Below are 27292 nucleotides of genomic sequence, written 5' to 3'. Positions count from 1 at the left end.
TGGCAAGAAATCATACGATCAGATCATGCAATACTGACAGCTTTTTCTTATGACAGACAGTTATCTCCAGATCTGTTCTTGCACCACTGCTGTCTGCTCCAGGGCTGCTTTAGATACTGTCTACACCTCAGGAGGCCTGCACAAATAACAGGTTTCACTGTGCACAAGGCACAACCATTAATACCCGCTTTAATCCATTACAATCATGCTTAGGCCTTCTTGGGTTCCCAGCATATAAGCCCTAATAAAACCTCCCTGGCAGTCTGTTTAGCAACACTAATGAGAGAAAAAAATGTGCAAGAGAGAAGCATTACTAACTAATTTTATCAATAAATAGCAGCATCACAGAAAGAATTTTCCAAGTGAAGACAAAACCCCTGTGGTCCTGTGGTGTATGAGCTCAGGCAGGGTCCCGTTGGCCATGATGTGGCTTGAGTGACTCGCAGCATGGCAGCTGTCTCAAACGCCCCTGCGGTGTGGCCAGACCCATGACTCAAGACATTAAGAGGAGGCCAGCACGATGACACTATGTCCCTGCAGCGGCCAGGGTGAAGCCAGGGAAGAACTAAGCTTACAGAGCAGAGGGTCATGGGCTGGTAGCTGGAGCCAAGCAGAAATCAGCTGTGGAGCAAAGTCCTGCACCTGGAGGAGCTGCCAGAGGCACCTGAGCTTTACAAGGTGAGCAATGGACCTTTCATAGCAGATACGTCTGCTCTATCATGCATCAGCCACTTCTTGGGACCACTGGCAGGATTTCACAGAAGGCTCAGAGAAATTATCAGTCATAGTTGCTTGCTCCCGTGATAGCAGGGGAGGAAGGAGCCTGCAAGAGCAGAACGCACGGAGCCCTCACCCTGCAGGGCAAGCCCAGGAAAGCCGGGATGGGGAACAGGGAGAGGAAAGTCTCACAGCATGAGGGGATCCTGGCTCTTTCACCCCCTGACTTGGAAACACCTCCAGCCCCAAATGCAGCTTGTGTCACACACGATGTCACCTTCCTGTTCTATTTTCAAGCTGCCGCTCAGCAATGGAGCCCACCCTGTGCTGGCACAGGTGCCGTCTGAATAACAAACTCCATGTAACCCATGCCAAGTTTTGCCTGGAACAAGCTGCTTCCCTGCATTTGTTTTGCTTTTTAAGCCTTTTCCACTGATCAACACGGTTTGTTTATACACAGTGAAACAGCTGTTCACTCCACTACAGAGCCGCTTGGAGGGAGAAGGGCTTGTGTAAGTTGTACTTTTTGGGTTTTTTTAAGCTTTTTCTTTTCCCAGTACAGACACAATGGGAGAGAGCTGAGAGGAGAAAGAGGCGGGGGAGGCTGCTTGCTTACCTGAATATGAGGATTTCTTCATGCCGTCACGCCGAGCTGTGACATAGGAGCAGGAGTGAGGCTGGCTGGGCGCAGTGTTGGGACGAGCGGTCCCTGGGGTGCTGTAGGCTCAATCCTTTTGTGGGCACGGGTAGGGACGGGGAAGGGACACGCACTGCGCCACCACACCCACACGTACTGCTCCAGCCGTGAGGCAGCCCAGCACTCTCATTAATTAGCACACACCTTTCCTAATCTTACACACAGTTATGGGCTGTTCTAACTCTCCTGGCACCGGCAGGGGTAGAGCAGGGCTCAGCCTCCCCAGCGGCTGCACATTAACCCCTTGGAAAACAAATGGTCCCTGGGGATTACTCCTACCAACTCCCAGTCCTGGAAATCCCAGTGTATTTAGCCAGTGCAGGAAAGGGAAGGGAGGGAATCTCATGCCTCCAGCCCAGCGCACCCCACGGCTTTGATTCAGCCCTTTGCTGCCCGAGCAGCTCAGGTCAGCACTGTTCTCAAGTCAGGCAGTTTCTAGTTCGAAGTGCATTACTGCACAACAGCACCCTGCGATGTAAGCACCTCTTTCCTCCTCAAACCCACATGTGAAGGACTCATTCAAGGCTATAAGTTGAGAAAAATGCTTATGCAGGCTTATGGCACAGGGAGAGCTATGCGTGAGCAGTTCCTCACTGCTCAGGGGGATGAAGAGAGGCACGTACCCCATAACCAGCCCCCCAAAGCACTGGGATCGGGCATCTCCCCCAGATTATGGGGAAGAGGAGGCTCCATTTTGCTATTCCTATGTGCCTTAGTTTGTGGGACTGCTGGGAGAGCACACATGATCCTGATCGCTTCCTTGTGAAGCGCACATTGGACAATCAGTTACGCAAACGCAATAAGCTGGGGACATTATGAACACCAACAGGAAGAAAGAGCAAATCAAGACTCGCTATGACTAAAGGCATATGAAGTGCAGGAGGCTGAACTGCTGGAGGAAGGACTGGGCTGATCACTGGTCTGCTCGGGTGAGTCACCCACACAAAGGTGCAGAGCAGAAGTCCTACACACGAGACAATTCCACCAGCTCAAAGGCACAATTTCAGCAGGGAGGGCTTTCTGCTTGGTTTTAGACTTTTCCACAGTAGGAGAAACACCCTTCTGGCTCCCAGCCCTAACCCTGGCATTGCACAGGGACAGAGGAAGAGACTAGATGAGCTGGATTAAGATGATACTGTCCCATCAGTATTTGTTACCGTTTCTCAGCCATAGGTTATCACCTCCTACAGATATTTCAAAAAGGATTGTCTGAGCCTCTGTCAGGCATTGAGTGCAAAATTTGAAGAGCTAGCTGAAATCACCGGGGGTTTAGTGCTAAGCAGCCAGACTTTGCACTGAAACAGCTCAGGAGCACTCACACATTCTCGGGTTTGTTGCAGTGACAGCTCTACCCACTGCTGCATGACTATGCTGCATTACTGTTACACTGTGATCTCCAGCAGGGAGATGTTAGCAAAATAACACTGTCATCAAGAAAACTTCTGAACCACCAAAGCTTTGTTGCTTAAGTAAACATGCATCTAAGCCCATGGTAACAATATATGACTCTGTCCACAGGTGCTTTTGAAATCATTAGTCACAAGTTATGGAGGAGAAACAATAGCACAATGACTTGCCCCACCTCATACACCAAGCAAGGGCAAAGTCAGGAGCAGAACCCCACTCCTGAATGCTAATCCTCCCACTGTACTTGCTCCTGCATCTCTGATGGGCACAACTACTTTTAATACCCAATACTCACGGGGATACACTTCGCAGAAGATCAAAAGACAACTTTCTGTTCTTCTCACATATGGGTATATGTGAATGCGCACCTGATTAAGTGTGTGATTACGTGTGTACATGTGTGCAGTTAAGTGTATGGTTCTGCATGTATGTGTGATTATGTGTGCAAAGTGTGCCTGTGCCTTTGCCGGGCTGCTGGTGAGCAGCCTTTTCGGAGCTGTGGCTGGGGTACAGCCATCTGATCAGCTTGACTGCACAAATACAAACAGCAAATTGTGGAGCAGGCTTTCTACCACAGGAGCAAACAAACACAATGAGACAGAAAATGGCTGAAGGGATTTTTTCTGAAATACTGCCTGATAAAGAATCCTTTTCTTTGACTGCCTGGCCTCAGAATCACCAAGAGAATCAGTTACTTGGCTCAGGTTAATGTTTAATACAACTCAGAGCCCACAGGCTTCAAATAGGTAAGTCATTTATAGCTTTTTTTACTCTTTCGTAAGATTAGTGAGGGAATTTATTGTTCCTGAAAATGAGGGATTCAGATTGCTGGCTCAGCCCGGCTGCAGGACAGACAGGCACTGTGTGAGCCTCATGCATCCAGCCCTGGCAACACACCTTGGAGCTGACCTGGCATACACACCCATCCCACGCCAGCCCTGGACATCCCCTCTGCCAAATGCATCCTGCCCTGGCACTTCTATGCAGGACAGACAGGCACTGTGTGAGCCTCATGCATCCAGCCCTGGCAACACACCTTGGAGCTGACCTGGCATACACACCCATCCCACGCCAGCCCTGGACATCCCCTCTGCCAAATGCATCCTGCCCTGGCACTTCTATGCTAGTGTGGTGATGGCAGGGGTGTAGAGCAGGTCCCTTTTCAGAGAGGCCATCTCAACCTTTACTTGCCTCCATCTCGTGATGCCCAACTCCACGCACACAGCAGTGATATTTTTTGAGGGGTGAGCATGGGCAGGCTCTTCTGAGCCCAGAGGCACCCACACCCACTGAGGCTGTAGATGCTGCACCTTCTCCAGCAGCTGCTGAGCCTGACCCAGCTGTGATGCCCTCAGTAGCTGGTTCTTCATGGCTTAGTCTGCATCACGTGTGTTGCAGTTTCATGGTAGGCATTTTCTGCAAGTGGTATTTGCTATCTCTCCCCCAGCAGCACCCTCCAGCATGCGGGGTCCTGCAGAAATATGCAGTCTCCGAAACTGAACATAATACAGTGGTCAGAGGAGCAAGAGAGAGAGAAGCACTGCCAGCTACATACAGTGGGCTGGGGCAGGGAGCCAGAGGCCCAAGAGAGGGTCAAGGTGAGGGAGAGACTGGGGGATGCATCACCACAAAGTAATGCATACTGCAGCAAGAAGTATATCAGAAGAATAAAGTCTAGAAATAAGGAAAGGATAAGTCTCCAGGGAAAAAACCCTACACTCTCATGGACTAGCACAAAGCTGGACATTAGGGTATGCCGAGCTGTGTAATTGCATCTCTCCAACTGACTCATTCAACTTCTCATACTGTTTCTCATCTTACAAAAGGGGGGGAAGGTTGAGTTTTCCCAGGGAGAGGTGCAAGAAGGCTGGCGTCACATAGTGCTGCCCTTGGGCTCAAAACCATTGCCTGACAGGCAAAAGTTGCTGTTACGGCAAAGAGCAGAGCTCCCCAGGTGACCAACAACCAGGATAAGCAGGAATTTATGCTGCGAAGACCTGCCAGTAAGCAGCAAGAGCAGGCCTGAGCCTCCTCTTTGGGGAACAGTATCTCTGACTGATTTAGTGGTGGAAACTCAGGTGTTGGGTCTATAAACCACCCACATCTCCCTCTCCAGCTCTGTTTGTTTTACATATGATCCTCCAGACTCCTTTTTCCTGACCAATTGCTCTTTTGCAGCTGCGAGGGCAGAGAGAGGAGGCAAAGTTTTCCACCCTGATCTGCACCGGCAACCCATCCTGCCCAGCATAGGGAGGCAGCTGCCAAACCGTGCACAAGGTAGGTGGTGGCAGTGTATCCTGGCCAGAGAGATCACTGCAAAAGACCTGCAAAACTCAGCTTGGAGAGCCCCTGGATCCAAGGGAAAGGAAGTAAGAGGTGAAGGAGATCACCTTGACTTTTAGCCAAGAAAGGGCTACCCTCACTGCCCAGAACTTGTGATCACCCTGACAGGCACAAAGGGGAACTTTCAGGGCCACTGCATGAGCAGCGGGACCTGACTCACCCTGCGTACTTTGGTAAATCCAACAGCTGAGATGTACTAAGTCAGCAGGAAAGGGCCAGGCAGTTTAGTCAGCCCACCAAACCCATCCACTGCAGCTGCAAGGGCTCTGTGCCAGCAGCCTGGCCGCTGGCAGCCCAGCTCAAGGCAAAATTCAGCCCCTGCTCTGCACTCTTTGCCATGCACAATTGCTGTTGGTGCCCAGGACAGCAAGACGCTTGTGAGAAAGGACAAGACCCAATCAACAAGTGCCAGACACTTGTAGCACTGGCAGGATCTACCCTCCTTTCTGCCATCTTTTTGGGGAAATTAAAATATTACGGCACCCCTGATTGCTCCCCCTTTCCCCTGCAGCCCTAATGGAGTGCTCACTCACACAGTGCACTGGTTGTGCCACAGGTAGTTAATCCTTAAAATGGCCTGGTTACTTAAGTTCATCATTATCCTTATTTAGTTCAAAAAAAAAAAAAAAGAAATGAAAACACAGGTTTTTATTTTTAATTGCTCTGAGAGAGGGTTGCCCAAGCTGGGATTCAAACTCAGGGCTGTCTAGCATGTTACTACCTATCTTTACAGCTGCAGGAATATTGGGCCTGTCAGTTCTGAGCTCGGTAGAGTCAGTCTCATTAAAAAAAAAAAAAAAAACACAAAACAAAAACAAAAACCTGTCCAGATCTTGGAGAGGGAGATACAAATCAGTTCGATGATCAAAGTTTCTGACAGCATTACTGGATAATACAGGCTTTGCAGAGCACAGCATGCAGAGGTCTAGAGGACTGATTGCCTGTGATCTGGAACTGCTTTCCCCAGCACTTGGGGGTAAAATTCAGCAGAATTCACATCCAAGGAGCCTCCAAGCCCTGACTTTGTCAGTAGGTATGTATAAATCATGCAGCTGCTCCCATTCAGCAGTCTGGCTTTCAAGCTTGCAATGAGGTATAGGTTTATTAAGTGCATTTGGGGTGCCTTGTTATTCATGAGCAGCAAAACCACTGAATCATGGAGATGGGGCAGTCAGATGAGCATGAGAGGAGCTCAGGTCCACATGGATAGAGAGTCTCCTACTTAAAATTATGGCTGAGGAACAAGCGAACAAGGCCCATTTACCTGTTCCCAGTGTCACTGGGGACAGTGTGTTCATCAATGAGTCCTTGTGTACTCAAATGCGCGTGTAAACCTGCTTGCCAAACCCAGGAAGACTTAATGCAAAGAACAGCAGTGACATAAGCCACTAAGATGGCTAAGATTTGCCATACTCCAGTTCTGAACCACTTCATTCTTGACAGCGGCCAGGATTTGATGCAGCAATCCCCTTCCATGCTCCACAGTAGGAAAACACAGATGTTCAGCCTCTCAGCATCGATTCACAATGCTCAGTTGCAGGAGGCAAGGCAGCTGTGTTGATCTAAAGCCTCATACATTAGTTCTCTGCTTTTTCCGAGGACTGATTCACTTTGTTAGGACACAGCACAGCTAGCAACAAACGCTCTCTGTGGTCTTAACTGCATATGGTTAAGAGGTAAGTAATTTAGTGGTGTGTTTCCTAACTCCTTTCCCTGTGATTCCATCTGGCAACACAGCACCAAAGGCCCACAGCACTACAGTATCATCATGTATGGTCTGGTGGTCATGCTGTTCTCTTCTTTGGGCTGATGGTTACAGTGAGGAAGCAAATAACTTAATGAAGCAATTACTCATATCAAATCAGCAGGTTTTGTTCTTTTCTTCTACCATAATTACAAGGAACCAGGAAGAATGTCCAATTACTCAAGGCAGAATTTCATTACGAAACAAAATAGCATCTGCTCAACCACAAGGTACATCAGATGGCCATTTTAATAGAACAGCCTCTTCCATGGTTAGGGAAGGGAATACTTAAACTAAAAGTAAGGTTGAAGAGTGTGTTAACAGACAATAAAATGAAAATTAAAGGCAGTAGTCAATGCCCATTCAATAGAAGGAAAATCCCTGAATGTAAGGGAAGTCTGAATGAAAGGTCATAAGTGTTTTCCATTTTGAATAGCCCCAGCCTCTGTAAACAAAACTATTCAAGGTGCTTCATGAGCTGACCCACATGAATACCCCCATTCAAGAATCATTGTAAAATCCTTGGGCTGCTTTCAGAAATGCCAGCTAAGCACTTCTGAAACCAGCTGCAAGTTTGAGAAACAAAAACAGGTCAGACTCTCAAACCCCTCAAAGCTTAATCCATTTTTCACAAATATACAACCTTGTTTTATGACTTATGGTCTGAGTTTTAGCTGAAACTACAGGAAGGAAGCAACAACTGTAGCTTTGCATCGTTCACACCCTCCCAAAGTGGTACAGTAAAGATCTAGATCTCACTTGCCACCAAGTGAGACTATCACAGTTTTTTATCCAAGCATCATACATAACCAGGGCAAGGACTTACCCCAGTGCCTACCCTTGGTCAAGCTGGATTATCAGGTACTTTTTCACAAGTCAAATTTAAAGAATTGAACATATATCCCGGGGGAAAGAGAAAAGGTAGAATGGAGGCAGAGTGCTGGAGCTCCAAAAAGCCAGGCTTACTGGTCCAGCTGCACTGGAGGGAGGCACAGAAAGCGTGGGGCTAAACCACTGCAGAGCAGAGGGACCGCACACCACCTATTCCAACCCCTCCTCAGCAGTAGCAACCAATCTGACTGCAGTCTTGAGCATGTGCCAAGGAAACAGCCAGGCACTATTGTTTTGCTGCTGTTGTAACAGCTTGTGTTTAGAGACATCCATGGGTACTTAGGGAATAGTATAATCATGCTTAAAGGTATGCTTAACTGTCTGCCTGCCATGGTTTCTAAATCAATTCCTGAATGCAACTGCCAGTCCTGCAAGCGTGATTCAGAGCATTTTCTTAAATGCATGAACTTACATGTTTGCTTCCCATACTTGCAAGTGTGTAAGAGACACAAGGTGCCCCTTCCCCCTGACAGCTCTTAATAGAAAGACAGACCCAGATGTAGAGGGGCTGTCACTTGGAGGGAGACACTAAACTGGAGCCCTGGGGCTTGCTAGAACTGGAAAAGGGGAGCAAGGAACTGGAAAAAAGAATCAACAACAATAAAAGAGCCCACAGAAAAATGTGGATAAAGGAAAACCTCAGAAGGATCAACAAGAGTCTGCCTATAATCACTACTAAAGCAATTACAGAATTAGGGAAGATTTATAACAGATTGAAGAGCTGGATACTTGGCACATGAAATGGAAAATCTGTAAGGAGGGAATTCTGTATGCTGGCACTGGGCTCAAGAGCTGCAAGTGATGCAGCCTCAGCAGTTCTGTCCTATACAGATCAAACTGAGCAGCATTTTGGATGTCTGTCTAATACCTCTCAGCTTCCAGCTATAATTCGGTCCAGCCATTGACTCCAAATTTCAAAAACCAAAACAAAATTTATTTATGCAGAATGTTGAAAAAATATGAGGAATGATTAATAATAGCTACCGTTTCCTTAACGCTATAACACAGTGCAGCTTTCGGCCAGCACTGGCAGCCCTTCTGGGAGGAAATTACTACTATCCAACTTTACAGGTGGGGAAACCGAGACACAAAAGGGCTACAGAAAGCAGCTTTTTTAACCCAGATCTAGATTTATAGCCCTGGCCTATTATTATACATGTAACTCCCAGTGTTCCTGGAAACAGATGCAAGTTTATCTGTGACATACCGTCACCCACCTTTAGCCATCACTTATGTCTCTGCTTTGCTTGCTAAGGGCATAATTACACATTACATAATTTTCTTTTTTCTTACACTGGCACCGCTTCCTTTTGCATTGTTCTTTATCTTCCATCTATATAATTTACTCCAGAATTTAAAAGGCTGTTTTTTCCATCAATTAGCAGCAACTAAAATACCTGCACAAGGCTTACGGCTGTGGACAGAGCAACCTTTCAAAACAAATACAGGCATTTCCACCAGCTGATACATGAACAAGCCCTAAGCCTAAAAGTCCAAGACTTCCAAATTAGTTCAGTACAAACACCTTGGAAACCTCCAGAAAGGGCCAGGGGATTTTCCCATTGACAGCAAAAAGAACAAGTCTAACAGGCAGGGAGCTGCAACAGGCAGTGGCTTTAAAAGGTAAAAATCAGCCTCATCCAAAGCTTAGCAGTGCTAGTAATGAAGCAGCCAGGGCTGCCTTCACACTCAGCTCAAAGCTGGTCAATCAAAATGAATCATCACTTGAGACAAGAGGTAATTTAAAACTGAAACAAGACTGCTGCAGTTCAGCAGGTAACCGCATGATTGAGCTAACATACCCACCTCAGAGAGGGACTTAGAAACAGGCTTGGGAGGGAGGGCAGAGAGACCATGTCTCAGAGCTATAGTTAGCAAGAGGCTTGTCCTGCCTGGATTCTCCAGGTCTCCACAACAGGCAGTCCCAGTCTTGCTGCTGGGCAAGCACCTTAAAGCCTGAATATGTATTTTCACCTTACACATTTCTTGAAAGTATCATAAGCCCTACAAACTGGCACTCACATTTCACAAGCAGTTCTGGCAATAAATTGAGTAAACACAGTCATGCTGAGCAAAGCTGCCTTTCTTCTTACTGAGAAAAGGACAAGGATAGCATTAAGGGCAAGTAAGAAAAAACTGGAGTTTGATTCCTTTGTACATACTGGAAGTGCAAAATTGTGTGGGGATATTACTGCCCGAGAACAACAGAGGACTCTGCTCTCATTGCAGCCCAGACCCTTAGCCCCGCCAAAACAAGCCAGGCAGCATCAGAGGCTCCTGACCGCTGCCAGTGTTTCAGTGTTTCTGGAGGGTTTAAAGAGTCAGCTAGGGCTCTAGCTAGAGCATGAATGGTTTCCTAATAGAAATTATTTCAGAGTCTGGAGCAGAGTCAGGAGGAGCTTGCTGAGCTGGCTGAGGCCAGGAACTATGTGAATGTAGCAGCAAGGAATGCTTTCTCCCTCCTCATCCCCGCATGCCTCTCGGCTGCTCCCAAGACAAGGCTGCACTGAACAAATTGGAAAATGTCAGCTGTCATCCAGAAACCCTAGGGGGGATCTGGCCTCCATTTCCACACAGTCTGCGAAGGGAAACTCTGCAGAGTAGCTGGAGAAATGGTCACCTGCTGGCAGGGTCGTGGGACAAACAAACCCTCATCTCACCCGTGGCCAAAGGAAATCAGCTCTGCTCCAAGGAGGAGGAAAAAACCAGGAACTATAAAAGGGATATTGTATAAGCCCTAGTGCAAAAGCCTTCCTGTTGTTATTACATTTTAATAACTCATATTTCCGAGAGGAGCGGGGCCGAGTGCTGCCTGCCGTGACTGCGAACAATGGCACCAGCCAGGTCCCATGGAGGTTTCTCATTCATTGCTCGCCCAGCGAGCTCCCAGCCTGGCCCCCAGCCCCACTCTCTTCCCAGGCTCAGCAGTCTGGCACAGCGGCTGCCTTCATGCAATTGTTTCCCTGCCTGACGGATTAATTTTCGCTCAGGTTTTTGTTACTGTCTTGCCCTCTTGTGGCTAGCCCATAGATCAGACGCTTCCCACGGACGGATGCACTAACACAGTCCCTGCTAGACACCGTGGTCACTGTCCGCAACAGGATAAGAACTTTAATCTATTTAACTTTGCAGCCAGTATTGCTCTTTTTCTGACGAGGTCAATCTGTGTGTATCAAAATCAACTACAAATGCTACTTTTTTGCCTTCACTTTTTTTTCCCTATAAAAATAAAAAGTACAGAAAGTAACAAGAGGTGCATTCACCTGGTAATGGCCTTTAGCCATCACCTTTCTGAACAGAGTACGTCTGAATTCTGAGGATGAACACTGACTTAGTGTGGAGAAAAGCAGTGGAAAGTAGTTGTTTAGCTGCTCAGAGACACAACTTCAGGATACTTCACATTTCAGCATTTTCACACTCATCTGAGCCCCTGTGAATTTAGTTCTCCTTCCTAACCACCCTCCCCTGCAATTAATGAGTAGCAAAAAATAAAACTGAAAAATAAATGTGTTAGGTAAATCATTCTTTCTGAAACATTCGTCAAATTCCCATCTCACCAGAACATCTCACCAGCCACCTGCTATAGCAAACACTGTGAGTCTTACTTGTGCTGGTTGGTCTTTGTGACCACATGAGCTTTCCCAAGCAGTCAGACCTAAGGTTGGTCATTCTGACCTAAAATATAGGCTTCCATGCAAAATTTTTAGTAGTCACAAGATGGAGCTGTTCCCGATAATATTCCCATTTCTACAGGCACTTAGATCATGAAGAAATATGGGAAAGTCAGCTAGCATTGTGGTGCCTGTCTTTACAGAGGTTGAGCATAAGTCAGTCCGATCACTGTCTACAAATCTCTGAACAGAGTAATTCTCAAGCCAGTACTTTCAAGTTATGCACAAGCAAAAGAATACATGGTATAAACATATTGCTTCTTCCATTAAAGACAAAGCATTTTTAAGATAATAATTATTATTAGCAGCATAAGTGTCTTATAGCTCACCATTCTGACTCAAGTATTAGAGGCCACTAATGCCCATGTCCTTTCAGCAACATGGTAGTAACCTATCCCCATAGGTTTTCAAGGAGCAAATTTGTCTTGCTGCTGAGCCATGCCTATTTCATTGACACTTCAACTTATCTAACCACAAAAGCAGCTTGGCCAATGAGAAATTACACTGTTTACACAAAATACGCTGTTTATACAACTAGAAGTTCTGGAAGAGCATCCCTTTTCCAAGAAACTACAAGCACTTGCAAACTTGTCTTTATACAGAGAGGAAGAAAGTCAGTGCAAAAGTAGTGCATGTGGCTGCCAGTTATAATTGAAATAATTTTAATAATTCATGCCTTCATTACCTTGCCACATGGCAGTTCAAAGACCATCTCCTAATCCTTCAACCCTTTTCTTCTGTGTCCTTTGGTTTGGTTTCTTAGTTTCATCGGTGAAGAAACAAAACGGGGAATGCTCATCAGCACTTGCCAAAGGGAACCAAACCCAAGGGGGATTGGTGAGTCTGTCTTAGTCCCCTTCCTCCTACCCCTCGCCCCCGGTTTTCTTGATTTGATCTGTTTCTGTCAGCTGAATCAGTAAAGAAATTAGTAAACTAGTTATTATATATCCCAAACTGTTGTCTGAGGCTGGAATTACTTTATGGTGTGTCTAGGTACTGTACCACTAAGGCCAAGGGGGACTCTTGTTATTTAGCAGCTTTATATGGCTGGTTAAGAATTGCTGGAAGCTGCAGATATTACATTGTATGTCTTTTATCCTGGGAGAACTCTTGGGCTTTTTCCAACTCTGAATTGTCCTCTGTGTACTCAATCCCATGGCTGTGCCCTTTCTCATTAGACAGAAATAAATTTTTTAAATCATAGGAACAGACCATTATATTTATTAAATGGTTTTGAAGTCTTCTTGGTGCCCACTTAGCTATTTAGGGAGATAACACCTCATATCTGTTTACTATTTCTGCCCTCCATGGGGAGAATGCAAACAAGGAAGTAAGGTGTAAAATTATTTATGGCTGCAAGTATGGTCCTGTTCACTTATGAAAATGAAATAGCCTTGTAAAAACACATGCATTTTAAGCACAGTGTATATTTACACACAGGAGGTGTCTCTCCTTCAGGAGTTTAACTTGTGTGTATGAGGGGGACCAAACTACGTATGTGCAAACATGCATCAACATGTGCAAAATAATAGCACTAGCATAATATTTCCACACCAGAAGTGCCAACAACAAAGACTATAATTTATAACTAGTTACCAAATATGTTCCAGCAAACAGATACATAGAGCTATAGATAAACTGACTGATAGCCTAATGAAAGCTGTACCATAAGGAACATTGCAATCTCTGTGCTATTACTACCTCACCTACAGCACACTTTACCCACCCTACTCCAGGTTGCCTGTTTGCTGAGCCATGTGCCTCCTAGCACAGTACAAACCCCATCTGATTACCAGCTCACCAGTATACAAGTCCCTCTATGCCCCAAGCCGCATCTGCATCTCCCCAAAGGCACAAGGAAGGCTTCAGAAGAGCTGACGGTATGGAAGGTGACAGTGCCCTCAAACACCAGCAGAAGGAAATGTGTGTACCTGGTGATTCTGAATAGCATAGTTTCCTGAGAAACACAAATATCAGTCAGCTGGCAGCTGAGCCAGAGTGGGGTCACCTTGGGGAACTTTTCAAATACAGACTTGAGCCTCGGGTAATGGAAACCTGCACAGCTCTAGGGACATTAGAAGAGGTGGTGGAGCCCTGGAACAGGCTTCCCAGGGAGGCATCACAGCACCAGCCTGGCGATATTCAAGATGCACTTGGACAAGGCCCTCAGAGACATGGTGTGAACTTGGGCCTGTCCTGTGTAGGGAAAGGAGTTGGACTTGATGATCCTGTGTGTCCCTTCAAACTCAGGACATTCTATGATACAAAATCTTGCTGTGTGTTTGATCTACTTGCAGGTGATTTATACCAGCTGACCCATGGTATTTTAAGCCAAACTTAATTAAGTTTAGACAAACTGAGGTTTGTCTGTCGAGCATACGCAGCTGTTTCCACGTCCTCACTGCACTAAGTAGAGGGTGACTGACCTGCCTACTTCCTCTTTCTATAAAGTGTTTATCAGATAAGTTGCTGTGCTTATGGATGGTCTGGATTTGAGTGGGTGGGGAGTCCTCGTTACCTTTTCCCAGGACAGATGAATGCCTAGCAAGCAAAGTGGTCTTTACAGGGAATATATTAGGCAGCCTCAGCAGCGCTCCAGAAGCTGCATGTTACCTCTGAAGCCCTAAAATAAGACCCATTGACATATTGCTCTGCCTTCAGGGTGAGGACAGGGGTGATCAAACACAGGTTTCTTTCCTGAATAAGCTCTGAGCTGAAGCATTCTCTCTTCACTGAACATGGCAAAGATGAGTACAATCAGTGTGACTCATGGAAGAACTGTTTTGGTAATGCACTGCCTACAGGCAGAATGCTCAGCTGAAGAGGCCATTTCATCCTTTCGACCCTATAGGACATGCAATTCTCCTCTTCTCAAATGTTGCAGAACCAAGATATTCTGGTGTATTTGCCTTCAGAATACTAATAAGTATTCCTAATTTCCCTTTTTATCACTACTCATAATGACAAGCACTGCCCAGTGACAAATATTTTAAGATTTTCAAGCACCATCCAGTTGGACTGTCCAGTCCATAAGAGAGTAAAAGTAAAGGTCACAGCCATCATTACAGATGTCTTATTCAAAGCAGGGTGCTTTATAGTAGAGTTTGGCCTGTCTTCTAATCAGCATTCAGTACTGAAAAGCTTGGGGCTCTTCTGGTCTGAGCAACAGGCCAGAAAGTGACTCTGTAACAGAAGAAGTAAGCAAAATCCATTATAATTTCACTGAACAAACCAGGTGAAATACAAAAATAAGTCATTTAAAACACAAAGCTCTAATTCTGTTATATAGCATTCTTTCCACTGTAACAGCATTAGCAATTAGTTAGAGTAAAACAGGCGAGACAACTGATCTTTATTTTGGTTGTGTTCTTTTAAGGATACATGCAGTTCCTCAGAGAAACCGCTGCCAACACATAGCATAACTCATACAAAGGATCAAAAAAGGACCTGTGGATAATGAAATAGACCAGAGCAGGAATCCATCTCCTGATTCACATGGAGGTGCAAAAGCTCTCTTCTGAACTGCTGTGAAAGAGTTTCAGCTCCCAAATTCATCCTCTCTCTCAAAGCTGGCTGCTGATCCCTTCTCACTATTCCCAGGTACATTGCACCCTTCAGCCTTCATCCAGCATTTCGTAGCTGCATCTCCTCCAGCTCTTCCCTTCCAAAACCATGTTAAAGTCTTTTAAAGGATCCCAAGCATTATATAGTTCAACATGGAGAGAAAGCTGACCATTTCTCTCCTCCCTCCCTGGCTACCCCAGCTAGCTACACTGCTAACTTCCAACACATCCTGACCATATATTTAGTCTGCAGTAATATGCTTTGCATTGTCTCTTGCAGGTTCCAAGCACAGAGATTACATATCCAGCAAGGCATCTGGCACTCTGTAAAAGCCTGGAGTTTCAGAGATTTGACTCATGCTGCTGTTGCCAGAGGTTGAGAAACCACCTGGTCCAGGGCAAAACTGAGTCAGAGGAGCCCAATGGCAACTCAGCAAGATAGCTGAAAAGGAAATCAGCATCTGTCTGTACTGACAGAGTAGGGTGAGAGTTAACATTTACCTTGTTCATGGGAGTGGACTGATGCTGCGGGCACCCCAAGGGCCCTTGGCAGTCTTATTTGCTGTCGTCCAAAATTAATGTCCTGAACAGTCATGGGCACTTTGTGGCATAGGGTCTGAGACATGGTAGAGTCACTACAGAGTCCTTAAGATGGCAAAAAAAAGCCACCCATAAACCCCTACATTTTCAGCTCAGACTCCTTTACTGCCTTTAGTTTATAAGGAAGGATTGGATTGGGGTACATGGTTGGACAGAAAATTGTTGGAGACAAATGGCTGTCACTGATGTCAGACACCTTCTCCGAAGGAATACAACCCCTTTCACTTGTTCACCTATAAAGGTGCCAGAACCTGGCTGTAACTGAACATCTGACAGTTATTCCCAAAGGACTGTTATTCTGCTCCTGGGCCAACTAATATCTCCAATCTAAGCATGGAGGTAAACCTGTTAGACCAAAGCAGAAGAATCACCTGCAGTGGCCCAGCACAGAGTAGATGTTCACCAAGGCTTGAGAGCAGGCCAGGGAGAGGTGGGAGGATGACAGACCAGGGGGGTGGTGGAGCAGCAGTGTTTGGCATTCACTTCCTGGATACTTCATGGCAGCAAATAGGATTTAACAAACACCTTCAAAGCTGAGTGTGTCACTTCCCAAGAACGGGTGATTCAGGGGCTGTTGAGACTGACCTGTGTCTTCTCTCCAAGTTGGAGATATAAACAGACTGGAATCCAGAAGCAGAGCCATCACTGCCCCCTGACCCCTGCAACTTACACCCCTGAACCAGCATCCTGCAAGTGAGACTGGCTTGGGGAAGGCAAGATCTGATGTGCAGGAACAGGATGTTCTTATCCTGAAGATAGCTCTTCTCTCAACACTGCTCCATACACTATCAGGAATAATAATCCCTGCCTGGGGCAGAAAGAGTTTCTTTTGCTCTGTGCCTGTCAAGCATTTAAAGGTGGTGCAGTCAGCGATAGGAATTCAGACATTTGTGCACCACAGGTGAAAGACGTATATGCTGTAGGAATGACTAGAACCTAGAAACATGGCCACAGCTTGCAGCTTTGAAAATACATAAGGGAAGGGGCTTTCTTGGTCATGTGAAGAAATCCTGGAACAATTGCTGTTGGTCAGATTAAACAGTTCAGCAGTTTCCCAGGCAGAAGGTCTGCTCAGAGATAAGCAGTAGCTCAGGCAGTGTGTTATAGTGTCCACCCTGCTCCAGAGCACCCACCAGCTCTGAACCACAGTGCCAAGCAGGAGCAAGACTAACCCTACCAGGTCAGACGAAAATGAAACACGGTTATTTTATCTCTAGAGCACATCCCCTACAAGCCTGTTCACCCTATGACAGCCTAGTAGACAAATTCCTGAGGAAATACTACCCTCTTGCGTCCAAGTTGAAGCTAGCAAGAAGTGTTTCCGAAAGTGAAAAATAAAGCAAGCCACATTGCAAAAGCTGCATGGTGTCTGTGGCTTATTATTCTTGAATGTAGAGAAGTGGTCTTCAGGCTGTGGACAAGGTGCTTAGAGGGCAGAGGTAGAGGACCTGCCCTCTAGAGCATCTGTAAAAGATAGTGAAGGAATGTACACTACTGTTACCAGTAATAAACTCATTAAGTGAGAGTCTCAGCCCCACTTGAAGATGTTTACGAGTCTACAAGTAAAAGGTGAAAAACACTGATTCCACAAAACCACAAGTCAAATAACATGAAAAGTAATTAAACTTGCATACTAGCAGAGATCTTCAGGGTTGACACTTGCTCCTGCCATCACACTGCCCAGCATGAATCGTGAATGCAGGAAAGGATCAGTGCAAAGGAATTAAACACTAATGGTCCTGTTGTTACCAGTGCTCTGCTACTAACAGTTAAACTGTTACCAAAATCTATTAGCTTGGTGTGTCTCCCACCTGCAACATTTCTGTGCTTTGCTTCTGAGAACCTGAGACACTTTCTGTGCTCCCAGCACTCCGTGTGACAGCATATGAGCTGCGCAAGGTACAAATGCACAGAGGGATTTGCCAAGCTGCAGTCCTGGAATTTATCCTCGGTTTAAATTGTACTTTCACTTTTAATTGGGATGTTAATCTGCCACTCAGCTCTCACTTCAGACATGAGCTGTCATCACTAACGACAATTTCATGTTCCTTTGCATTCTTACTCCATCCTTAACACTTCGCAAAAACCTGTCTGCAAACATGACTTGAGTATGGTAAATCTGTTTTCCTTTGAGAAAGTGTTTCCCCTGCAGGGCCAGGGCTGTTTCTCATGGGCTTTGCAGGGGGGCCATGTCCCTCCAGCAACTGCAACCAGCCAGCAGGACACACCCCGTACTGGTTCTTAGATGCTGTTCATCCACATCTCACAAGATCATTAAGGCTTCTGCATGTGGATTTTATTTTTTGGTTTGGGGGGTTTTATTTTGCTTTTGCGTATGGACATTTCTACATGCTTTTTCTACCACACACATAGCACTAAGTAAGACAGTAACTCTTCAGGGAGAGTTACTGCATCTTCCAATGTGTTTGGCTGCTTCATTAGATTTAGTCTACTCACTAGCAGCCAGTGTAAAAATATTTCCTGCTGTCCCATCCAGGATAGCTTGCTTATTCCAGGAATGCATGAGATGCCATCTCCATTTCACTTCCCCTTGGCCTATTTCTGTCCATCTCCTGTAACTACTTATAAAGCAACAAACACACAAGCAGTTTAGCTTGGGAAAAAAAAAAAAAGTGGTAAATAGCAATAAAATATCCTACTGCAGAAGTGAGATCTACAATGTGTATGTCATTTAGATTTAATCAGAATGTTAATATGCATTAAATGATATTTGAGAATTTAAGATTTATTTAATACAAGGGGATTTGCATATCTACCACTGAGTTTTTAATCCTTGATAAATGTGTAGAATGATCAATTATTCAATGAACATACATGAATTTGCTGATTAAATCTCAATTATAAAGGCAAGTCTTACCCAGTCTATTATGACTGTTCTCCCAGCATTGCCTAATTAAGCCATATTTGATTGTGGGGAGAAAAACATTTATTGCAGATGTTGTGGCTCTGTAATTGATGGATATCTGTGGCCTTGCTGTTAAGACCTAATAAATACATTTTTTAAAAGCTAATTATTTAACTAACAGACTCTTCCAATCTCAGTGTAAAGCATACTGAAGTCCTTTCATGAAAGCCCTAATAGGAATGAAACCACTGGAAGCTGCTTCATTACTTTCACCTCTCTCCCCAACATGCCAGTGTTTCTGGGCTACTCCCAGCTCTACTTCTAGCACTTTGAAAAGAGACTCTGCTCCATGGGCTGGGATCCACCAGTCCAAACTGTTATCTCTAGCGTGGACATCTACATCTGAACTGGTTGTCTGCCTGTCACATGGAGAGAAATAGACTGTAGCAGGGTGTGTTGTGTTTTATTCTGTAGGACACATCCAGCTCCTCAGGATCTTTTGCTGCAAGCATCCTGCTGTTTCTACAGACTTTAAAAGCAGCCTTCGAGGTACACTTCTCCATTGCAGACAACTGAAGGTCAGCAAGATGAAGCCTGCCTAACATATATTTATATTACCCATTTAATTGTGTTTTTTTTAACTCTGTAGTTTCTCACCCATTTCTTGAAAGGCTGGCAAAACATTCTAGGTCAAGCAATTTGTAGTCACTAATTGGCCCATGGCATAAGAGACAGCTGTGTGTTGTTCCCTACCTCCAGTTAGGATAGATCAAGACACACAAAGTCAAGGAGCTTTTGTAGGTCTTCCATGGCAGAGGCCCATTTACATGCAGAAGCTTTAGCAGCTTTTGGACATCACCACATTAGGTGTCCTAACATTAATTTCAGCTCTCAGTACAGCGACTCAAAATGTTGCTTAAAAATTAAGACCTCTGCAGTGTGATTTGTTTGTTTTCTTCCACCTATGAGAATTTAACTCTTCTTCCTTGCTGAAATCCTCATACCAGAAAAGCTACCATGTAAACAGTTAGAGAAAATGGAAAGGAAAGAATGTAGACAACTCTTTCTACATATACACAGAAACCCACAACACCAACTCCCAAACAAATATACACGTAGGGTAGGCACATTATAAGGAGAGATTTAATGACAGCTATTGAAGTTCAGCAGCTCTGACTCTCTGGTGCTCGTCTGCAAGGTCTGAAGATTTGTGGTTTAGTCTACTAAGCTGCTATCTTTTGCTTGTGGTTTAAAATAAACATCGCTCTAATAGTTTTCATTTTCCTCAAATCAAAATATTCAACTGTTCTAACTAACCAATGTTAAAAGCACTTGACTGGCTCATATCCTTTTAATGCATTTGCTAAACTGAAGTAAGATTTGCTAATACAAAACCAGTGGGACACAATTGCAGCAGACTCCAACATAAGCAGATAGTGTTAGAAAATTTTTTGCTAAAAACTAAGGAAACTACCCAGGAGCTCCTCAGAGCAGCCTGTAAAGCAAGTCTGCCTGCCTTTCCCAAAGGGGTTCATCATAGCAAATGATCTTTGAAAACACCATAATTTAATTATCCATCTGTTTCCTATCAGAGAATAATGTGCTTCAGGATTTTTTTTTTTCCCTTTTAGAAGCCAGAGATTGTGAACGTTTGGAAAAAAACGTCTGAAAAGGAGGATGTCAAACACCATCCCCAGTCACAGTCAAAGCCTGTTTATGTCCTCTGGAACCAGCCTGCCCAGGCTGTGTTCAGAACAGAGGTTGTTTCTCTCTTTTGGTATTTTAGGTAACAACCATTAACCCTAACATAACATGGTCTTACTCTACCAAAATCAGTCCAGAGGAAGCTGTGCACAAGTCTATGCATCACTTGCCCGAAGATACTGTTCTGACCACATTGGTGTCTCTTGTTCTCCTTTGTGGCAGAAAGAGGACCACAAGAGAAGTAACAAACAGTCTAAATTGTTTGTATATATGGATGCTATAATTGTTTCTCTTCACATCAAATATCCTGGTTTGTTTGCTAATAAGTAATCAAACATGATAGGTGAGTTAACCTCTTCAGGAAGTCTGTATGCCCCTTTATAAAGTACCAAAAATAATAGTATCATCATGTTCTCAATAAATTTGGGGCCTTCTGTTGTCTGCCTCTAAATCTAAGTTTTACAGCAGCAAATAGCACACCAGCCTTTCAGAGGATGGGAAGCATCCTTAATGTCTTTAAGCAGCAAGTCACGTGCTTCACAATCTCTGAAAAATCAGGCACTGTAACATATCAAACCAATATTTTGTATGTAAAAATAAGTACTGAGTACTAATAGTTTAAAACTCAGTTTGAACTGGCTCAGTATTGTCTGTTTTGTTACAGTGTCTCAGAACGAATCACTCAAAGGAGAATTCTCTCCTATTTTCATCCTAGGAAAGTATGTGGAAGCAGCAGCCGTCTATTACACACTGGGGTTAAATGCAAGCCCTTCGGGGTAAGGCAAATGTTGAAAAGAAATACAGCTACCTGTGTTATCCATCCATGGCTGATGGTCAAATTGCAGAGATTTCTCTAGAGTGGGTTCATCTGATTTTGGTTGCGAGCTCATTTTTCCTGGGAGGAAGACTCCAAGTTAAAGATCTATCATTAAGACTAGCCTTCAAAGGAATTTTAATGAAGCAGAATTCCTAAGTGTAGAAAATTAAAGAGCTTCTTTTTTATCGCTGGTATCTAAATCCTGTAGGCAACATGAAAAATCACTGAAATACTTCTAAGCCTGAATAATGCAAAATGTACAGATGAAAATCTTCCTCTGATGAATATTTGATAGGAATAGGCTCAGGAGGAAAGGTAGAGAACTCGCCTTCACGCCTACACGTGTCTGTATGTACATGCAGAAAGCTCTAGAGATTTAGACACTGCTATTGTGTGCTGGTTTTGACTGGGACTGAGTTAATTTTCTTCATAGCAGATAGTGTGGGGCTATGTTTTGGATCTGTGCTAAAAACAATGTTGATAATACTGGGGTGTTTTCATTACTGCTGAGCAGTGCTCACACAGAGTCAAGGCCTTTTCTGCTTCTCACCCCACCTTCTCAATCTTCTCAAGATTCAGTTAATTAGTAAATGTGTAATGCTCCAAGCAGATCAAGCCTTACTCAAATACTGGCCATTGCCAGTAGGACTGCAGCTCTGCCCAGATTGCAGGAGCTATCAGAGCTGGATGTGGCTGTGGTAAGCCCGCTAGCCACATTCCTGTGTTCACGCAGTTCTTTATTATGATCTGAACCCCATGCTTGACATTAACTTGTTAGTAAACCACAAGGAGAACATTGTCCACACAGGCTGGTCTTGGGCCAGCAAGGAACTGTTTCCACTGACTAACCTGATGGCCACAGCCAGCTGTAATATAGAGCATATAACGTGGGAGAGTGACAAAGAGAGACCACACGCCTGGTCATCTGCTGATCAGAGTTCAGAGAAAGACTAGTGAAGCTGTGTTCGGTGAGCTTATGCACCTGAGTCTTTCTGCTCTGCAGAAGCAGCATGGCAGCCCTCCGTAGCACACAGGAACCATGACTGTCTGCCAGACCATTATCACAAGTCCATCTTGCAGGATGATGATAAGCCAGACTGCTGAGCAGCCACTCTGTAGCAATGCTGAGCGGCAGATACAAACATAGCATCTCAAGCACCCCTGCAGCAGCCGGACTTCTGTATCTTTACCACAAAGACCACAATTTTTTTCTTGAGGCATGAGAGCAGCCTCGAAGAAGCTAGCTGAAGAAAGCATGTTATTAATGAATGTAGTTGGTTTTGTTATGATTATGTCTGCCTCTCTTTCTGTTCCACCAAAGTGGTGCCCTCAGGTCCAAGCATTAGAGCTTGCCATTGAATAACTAGAATTGAAAGAACAGCCCATCTCTGCCTCCAGCCAAATGCACTAAGACTATTTGCTAACTTGCCATAATCATAATGGCAAGATTTACCAACAATAGAACCAGAAGGGCAAGTCATCCTTTTGAGGATGAATCCCTCCTGGTTCACCTAACTCTGAACAAGTCTATAAGTTGCAAAGCCTCATTTCAGACTGTTCATTTGAGTTTCTCTGTGAACTGAAAACCTCCTAGAAGCTCTCCTCTATTTCCTGTTTTGGCTAACACATAAATATAATTATCTATTTCTGCATGCAACAATTTTATTTCCAAAACAGCCTCTGCAAGGGAGGAGCATACTGCTTTCTGAGGAAGGCCTCTGTTTTTAATTTTAGCCTTGACAGTCATTAGAAACTGTAGTTTCTTCACCCACAGTGTATACACATATACACGCACAGTTTCTTGTTAATGGCTTTTTTGACACTTTGAACTGGTTTTCTTTTTTGAAAGAAAGCTTTGAGTCCAAAAGCTGTTATAGTTTAGTCACTGACTCCAACTACGTTCAGGAGACTTTTTACAAAATCTTGAACTATGGGCATTATAGTGTATGAGAAGGGGAGTAGCAGAGAAATCCACAGGTATGTTACAAAGTGTTTCTTAAACAAGCTTCTCTCCCAGAAGTTACAGACATTTGGGCAAAATGTTATCTCACCACTCACCCTTAAAAACCACGAGAACATATAGCTATATGCCTTAAATGTCAGTCACCTGCAAGCTTGCTGTCAATTATGTCTCTGATCAAAGATAATATAATGCAGGTGCAGGCCATGAGCAGTAAACTGGCCTTTGTGGTTTCTCAGAAAGCTTGTCTAAGAATGGTAAGTCAGTATGTGTAGAGAAAGATCATCCCAAAAAACAAACCTCTCTTTTTTTTCTTTAATATCAGAGCAGAGTAATAAATTCTGCCATCTGAGGATGAAATGATTACTTCTATTGATAAAATATTACTTGTACAAGTAGCCCCAGAGTAAGCTTTTACAACTTGTATGAGAAACGGCTTCCTAATTTAGCCCTCCGTGTCTTAATGGATTTGTGGGTGCAATGCTGGCTCCTGAACCCCAGAGCTCAGCCAGTTTCCTTGAAGAAATTAAACATGTAGTTTTCCACCGTGTTAAGAGGAGATGGACCAAATGTCTCAGGGAGGCATGAACTGCTGAGAGAAATGAACTTAGAGGCTTTCCCAGAGAGTTACTAATTACTGTTACTAATTCACAGAAAGAATTAGAGACCACCTTCCACTTGGCATCTGCAATATTTAGATATTATTCTCATTATAGTCAGAAGCAAGAGAGTATAGCAGACAGTTTCTAACACCTCAGGTGGATATCTTCTCTGGGGACATGGACATATTCTCTGGGGAGAGTTTCAGAAATATGCTGGCCAGCTGCTGCAGTCAAATACCACCCAAAAGCAAAATAATTTTTCTTGTGAAGTAGTTGCACAGGAAGGAATTAGCACCATCTGGAGAGTTCATTCAGTCCTATTAGCAGTTTATTTATACATAGTGGAGTCCCCTCCTGTCCTGAAGCTCGACAGATAATCTTCTTGTACAAGATAGATGATGACACTGCTGTAAAATTTTAATGTTAGGGCAAAGTATTTTAATCATTCTGATCAATGTTTAGGCTAGTTGCTTTATTTCACTTTCCTGAATGAAAAAAAAATGGTCATCTCTTAATAGTAAGCCTAAATCCTATGCATGTGAGGATATTGTAGGCAAGGTAGGATGCTCTGGCTATATAACAGAGTTAAGATCAGTAATGTACTATCAGTGATTTACCAAAAAGTAAGTTAAAACCTGTTGAGATTTCAAGTGGAATTTGGAAAATTTCTTGCACGCTGCACATAGTCAGTATCCAGTCATTACTGAAGCATTTGAAATAGTGATAAAAACCACCAATGACATCACAAACACTCTTTTAGATCTCAAGCAGTAGAAGAATTAATTAACTGGAGCAGAAACCTATTAACCAAAAATGTCAGATTTAAAACATGGCGCCAAGAAGGCACTTTCAGTACTTCAGGGCTCTAAACCATGTGAAAACCAAATCTGCAAACTACCAGAAAACCCTGCACATTTTCAACTTGACTGTAAGCTAACTGCTAATATATGGTTGCAGGCTTGTTGTTACAAAACATTCAAAAAGAAACTAAATGCCTTGAAAAACAAGTGCTTACCACAGATTGTATGCCATGAATGGGAATATTTTTTTCACTAACACAGGGAGCTTGAGAAATCACCATTTAGTAGCTTTTCTTCACCAGAACCAGCAATGCTGGACATATTTTGGTCATATCCTCCAAATAATAGCAGAAAGTCTCCTATATGAGTTACTGGATGGAGGAATGATCACAAACAGCAACCAGTGACAGATGGGTGGAAGAAACTAACTCCGGGAAACTCTACCAGTGTAGGCTTTAGAAATATGCCACGTAGCATTTAAAGCTGCTAAAAGCATAAAAACATTTGTTTGCAGGATAGTCGCTGGAAATAATCCAATGTCCTAAAATACATCACAAGCCACAACAAGAGGAGAACCTGCTTCTATGCCGTATACAGTCCTCCTGGAAAATATTTTGTGACTCAACTCAGCTTATTATCCTCCTTGGCATCTGAGTTCAAGCATGTACTTGTCAGATATGCCTTAGTCAAAGAGTTAAAATGCTTTCCTCAGTTAAATTTTATGGAGTATGAGTCTATGGGCTCCATCAGCAGTAAACTACATTGCTGGCTGGTCTCTCCAGTTTTGCAAATAACCAAAAATTATTTCTGATTACACCTCCCCTTCCTCAGAGCTCAGCCCAGGCCACTCCACAAAGCCCTAGCAGCCTGAGTCACTTCTGACATGACTTGTACCTTGCCTGTCATGTTTTCTCTGCTTCTGACATACTGTCCTTGCTCGGCTGCCTCAGCTTTCTCCATCCGTTTGGTAAGCTCTGATACTAGAGCTGCGGTTCTGCTTCCCCATCCAAGGCTGCTTTGCTCCCAGCTGCAGTTTCTGTCATTTAGCCCTTGAAATGGGGCAGGGGCTTTTGCTAATACCCTGATACCATTCTCACTGCTGTGGATCCTGGCCCAGTCTCAGAGCCTTACACTGTGCTTCCCCTCTCTCCTTGAAAATCGTGTCCCACCCCAGTGTAGGGACAGAAGACAGAAAAACAGCAAAGGCAACAGGATAAGCCCAAAGCAATTGTGCCTTCACGTCTGGAGATGAAAAATTCATCTCCAGACGAATTCCCTTCCAGGGAAGCCCTGAGACAACATTGCATCTTAGGACCTCCCCAACCCTCTTAAACAGCCAAATATCCAAACCTTTCCTCTGACACTCTTGAGCTAATTTCCCCAGCAGTTCTCGTCAAGCAGTTCTTGGGTTAATTGTCAGGTTGATCCTCTACCCCCTCCACACAGGTACAACTCATGAAATGTCTCGCTATATGTAACTTTCCTTGGCTAGGTTTTACTTCTTTTTTTAATTTATTTACGTCAAGCCAAAGAAACCTCCTCCACTACTGTTTCCTTTCACACCTTGTTTTTTTCACAATTGTGGTCATGTTTGCACAGTAGCATTGCTACAGAAAGCTGATCTCAAATGCCTGTTTGCTCACCTCAAACCTCTGTATATTTTCTCTAAGGGAGAATTGCCCTTTACTAAACCTGCACCTTTTCTCAAAAATGAAAACGTGACAAAAAGTGACTGACTATGGACACTTTAGTTCCTACATTGGTACCTAATTTATTAGACCATCTTTCCCAGCTCTACGTCTGCCCTTGAGCTGGGCTTGTCCAGGGAGAAAGACAGAAATGTTCTAAATGCTGCAGGGGACATTTAGACATGATCTGCTTGGTTTTGCTTCTGCCCCTGCGCTCAGCAAAGGAGAAGTTTTGCCTTGCCCTGGCAGGGATGTGCACGGCCATAGCTTCATGCCAGGGTCTGGCGCAGCAGGAGGGGACACTGTGGTGACAACATGGCAGTGGGCTGCCCTCTTGGCCTCTCCTGCAGTGGGTCAGCGTAGCCAGGGGCCTTTAGGCACCGTGCAGACCCTGGTGGGAGGGCTTCCCTGCTTCATCCTGTGAGGAAAGCTGTTCCTCCCTGAACAACAGCCCTGGGAGGACCCTGGCAGTCCTCTAGGAGTGGCTTTGGGGCACGCAGGAGGAGGCGCTGAGGTAGGCCTCTCTTAACAAGGAGCTGCAAAGCTTTCATTGTCCCTCAGGGTCTGCTCTGGTGCAGTCCCCTCTGACTCCAGGCCTTCAACCTTACCGCAATGCAGACGGCATCATCCCTCCTCCAGGGATCTCCTGGGGTGAAGCCCCATGAAGCGAGAGGGGCAGAGGGGTTGGCAGTGATCCCTGGGCACCCAGACTGCACCCTGCCCACACCGTGGGCACCACAGGGCCACCAGTTACCATGGCAATGGGGCCTGCTCCAAGTGGTGAGGAGACTTGGGCTGTGCTCACCCAGGGCATGGGGAGAGGGGATGTGGGACCCCTGTGAGGACTAATGGCATCCCACAGGGGCCGTGCTCACTGGGATGTCAAACAGGGTCAACCAGGGTTGGTGAGGTGCCAACTCCTGGTCCAGGTTTAGCAGAGCCTGTAGCCCTCAGTCCTTGGGTCTGGGTCCAAGGTGCTGTTTGAAGGATGGGCTGAGCTTCCCCAGTGCCATCTCTTTCTTACCCATCTCCATTTGATATTTTTAGCTTTTCAAGAATTTTATCTTAGCCACTATGAAAGGATTGCATGAATATACATTGTCTGAAGTGTTCTTTGGTATTTTCTTCAGTGATTAGTTTTAAAATGAAAAAAAACAAACCCCATATGTAGATTATGTAAACAAAGAGGAAAATAGTTATTATGTTGTCTGTTGAGGTGCTG

The 27292-nt window shown here is 44.6% G+C and overlaps 1 protein-coding gene and 1 long non-coding RNA gene across 3 annotated transcripts in view; one reads left to right on the top strand and one right to left on the bottom strand.

Moving 5' to 3' along the window:
* SEPTIN9 (septin 9) overlaps positions 1–2141 on the bottom strand; it is a 143721-nt gene extending 141580 nt beyond the window's left edge. Inside the window, exon 1 of one of the 2 annotated variants that reach the window (XM_075111269.1) lies at positions 1334–2141. In XM_075111269.1, the coding sequence (XP_074967370.1) occupies positions 1334–1355 (22 nt within the window). In that variant the 5' untranslated portion in view covers positions 1356–2141. The remainder of the gene's footprint in view (positions 1–1333) is intronic. The other variant, XM_075111272.1, reaches the window with a different exon arrangement.
* LOC142065292 (uncharacterized) lies at positions 501–18662 on the top strand. The gene is made up of 5 exons (XR_012663338.1): positions 501–678; positions 5000–5098; positions 12234–12307; positions 14847–15070; positions 15314–18662. It is a non-coding gene; the product is annotated as an uncharacterized LOC142065292 (long non-coding RNA).
* The last annotated feature ends 8630 nt before the right edge of the window (positions 18663–27292 follow it).

The sequence above is a fragment of the Phalacrocorax aristotelis genome, chromosome 16 (genome assembly GCF_949628215.1).
Source record: "Phalacrocorax aristotelis chromosome 16, bGulAri2.1, whole genome shotgun sequence".
Taxonomy (NCBI): domain Eukaryota; kingdom Metazoa; phylum Chordata; class Aves; order Suliformes; family Phalacrocoracidae; genus Phalacrocorax; species Phalacrocorax aristotelis.
Note: the sequence above shows the minus strand (reverse complement) of the source record. Positions and strands in the feature narration are given on the sequence as shown.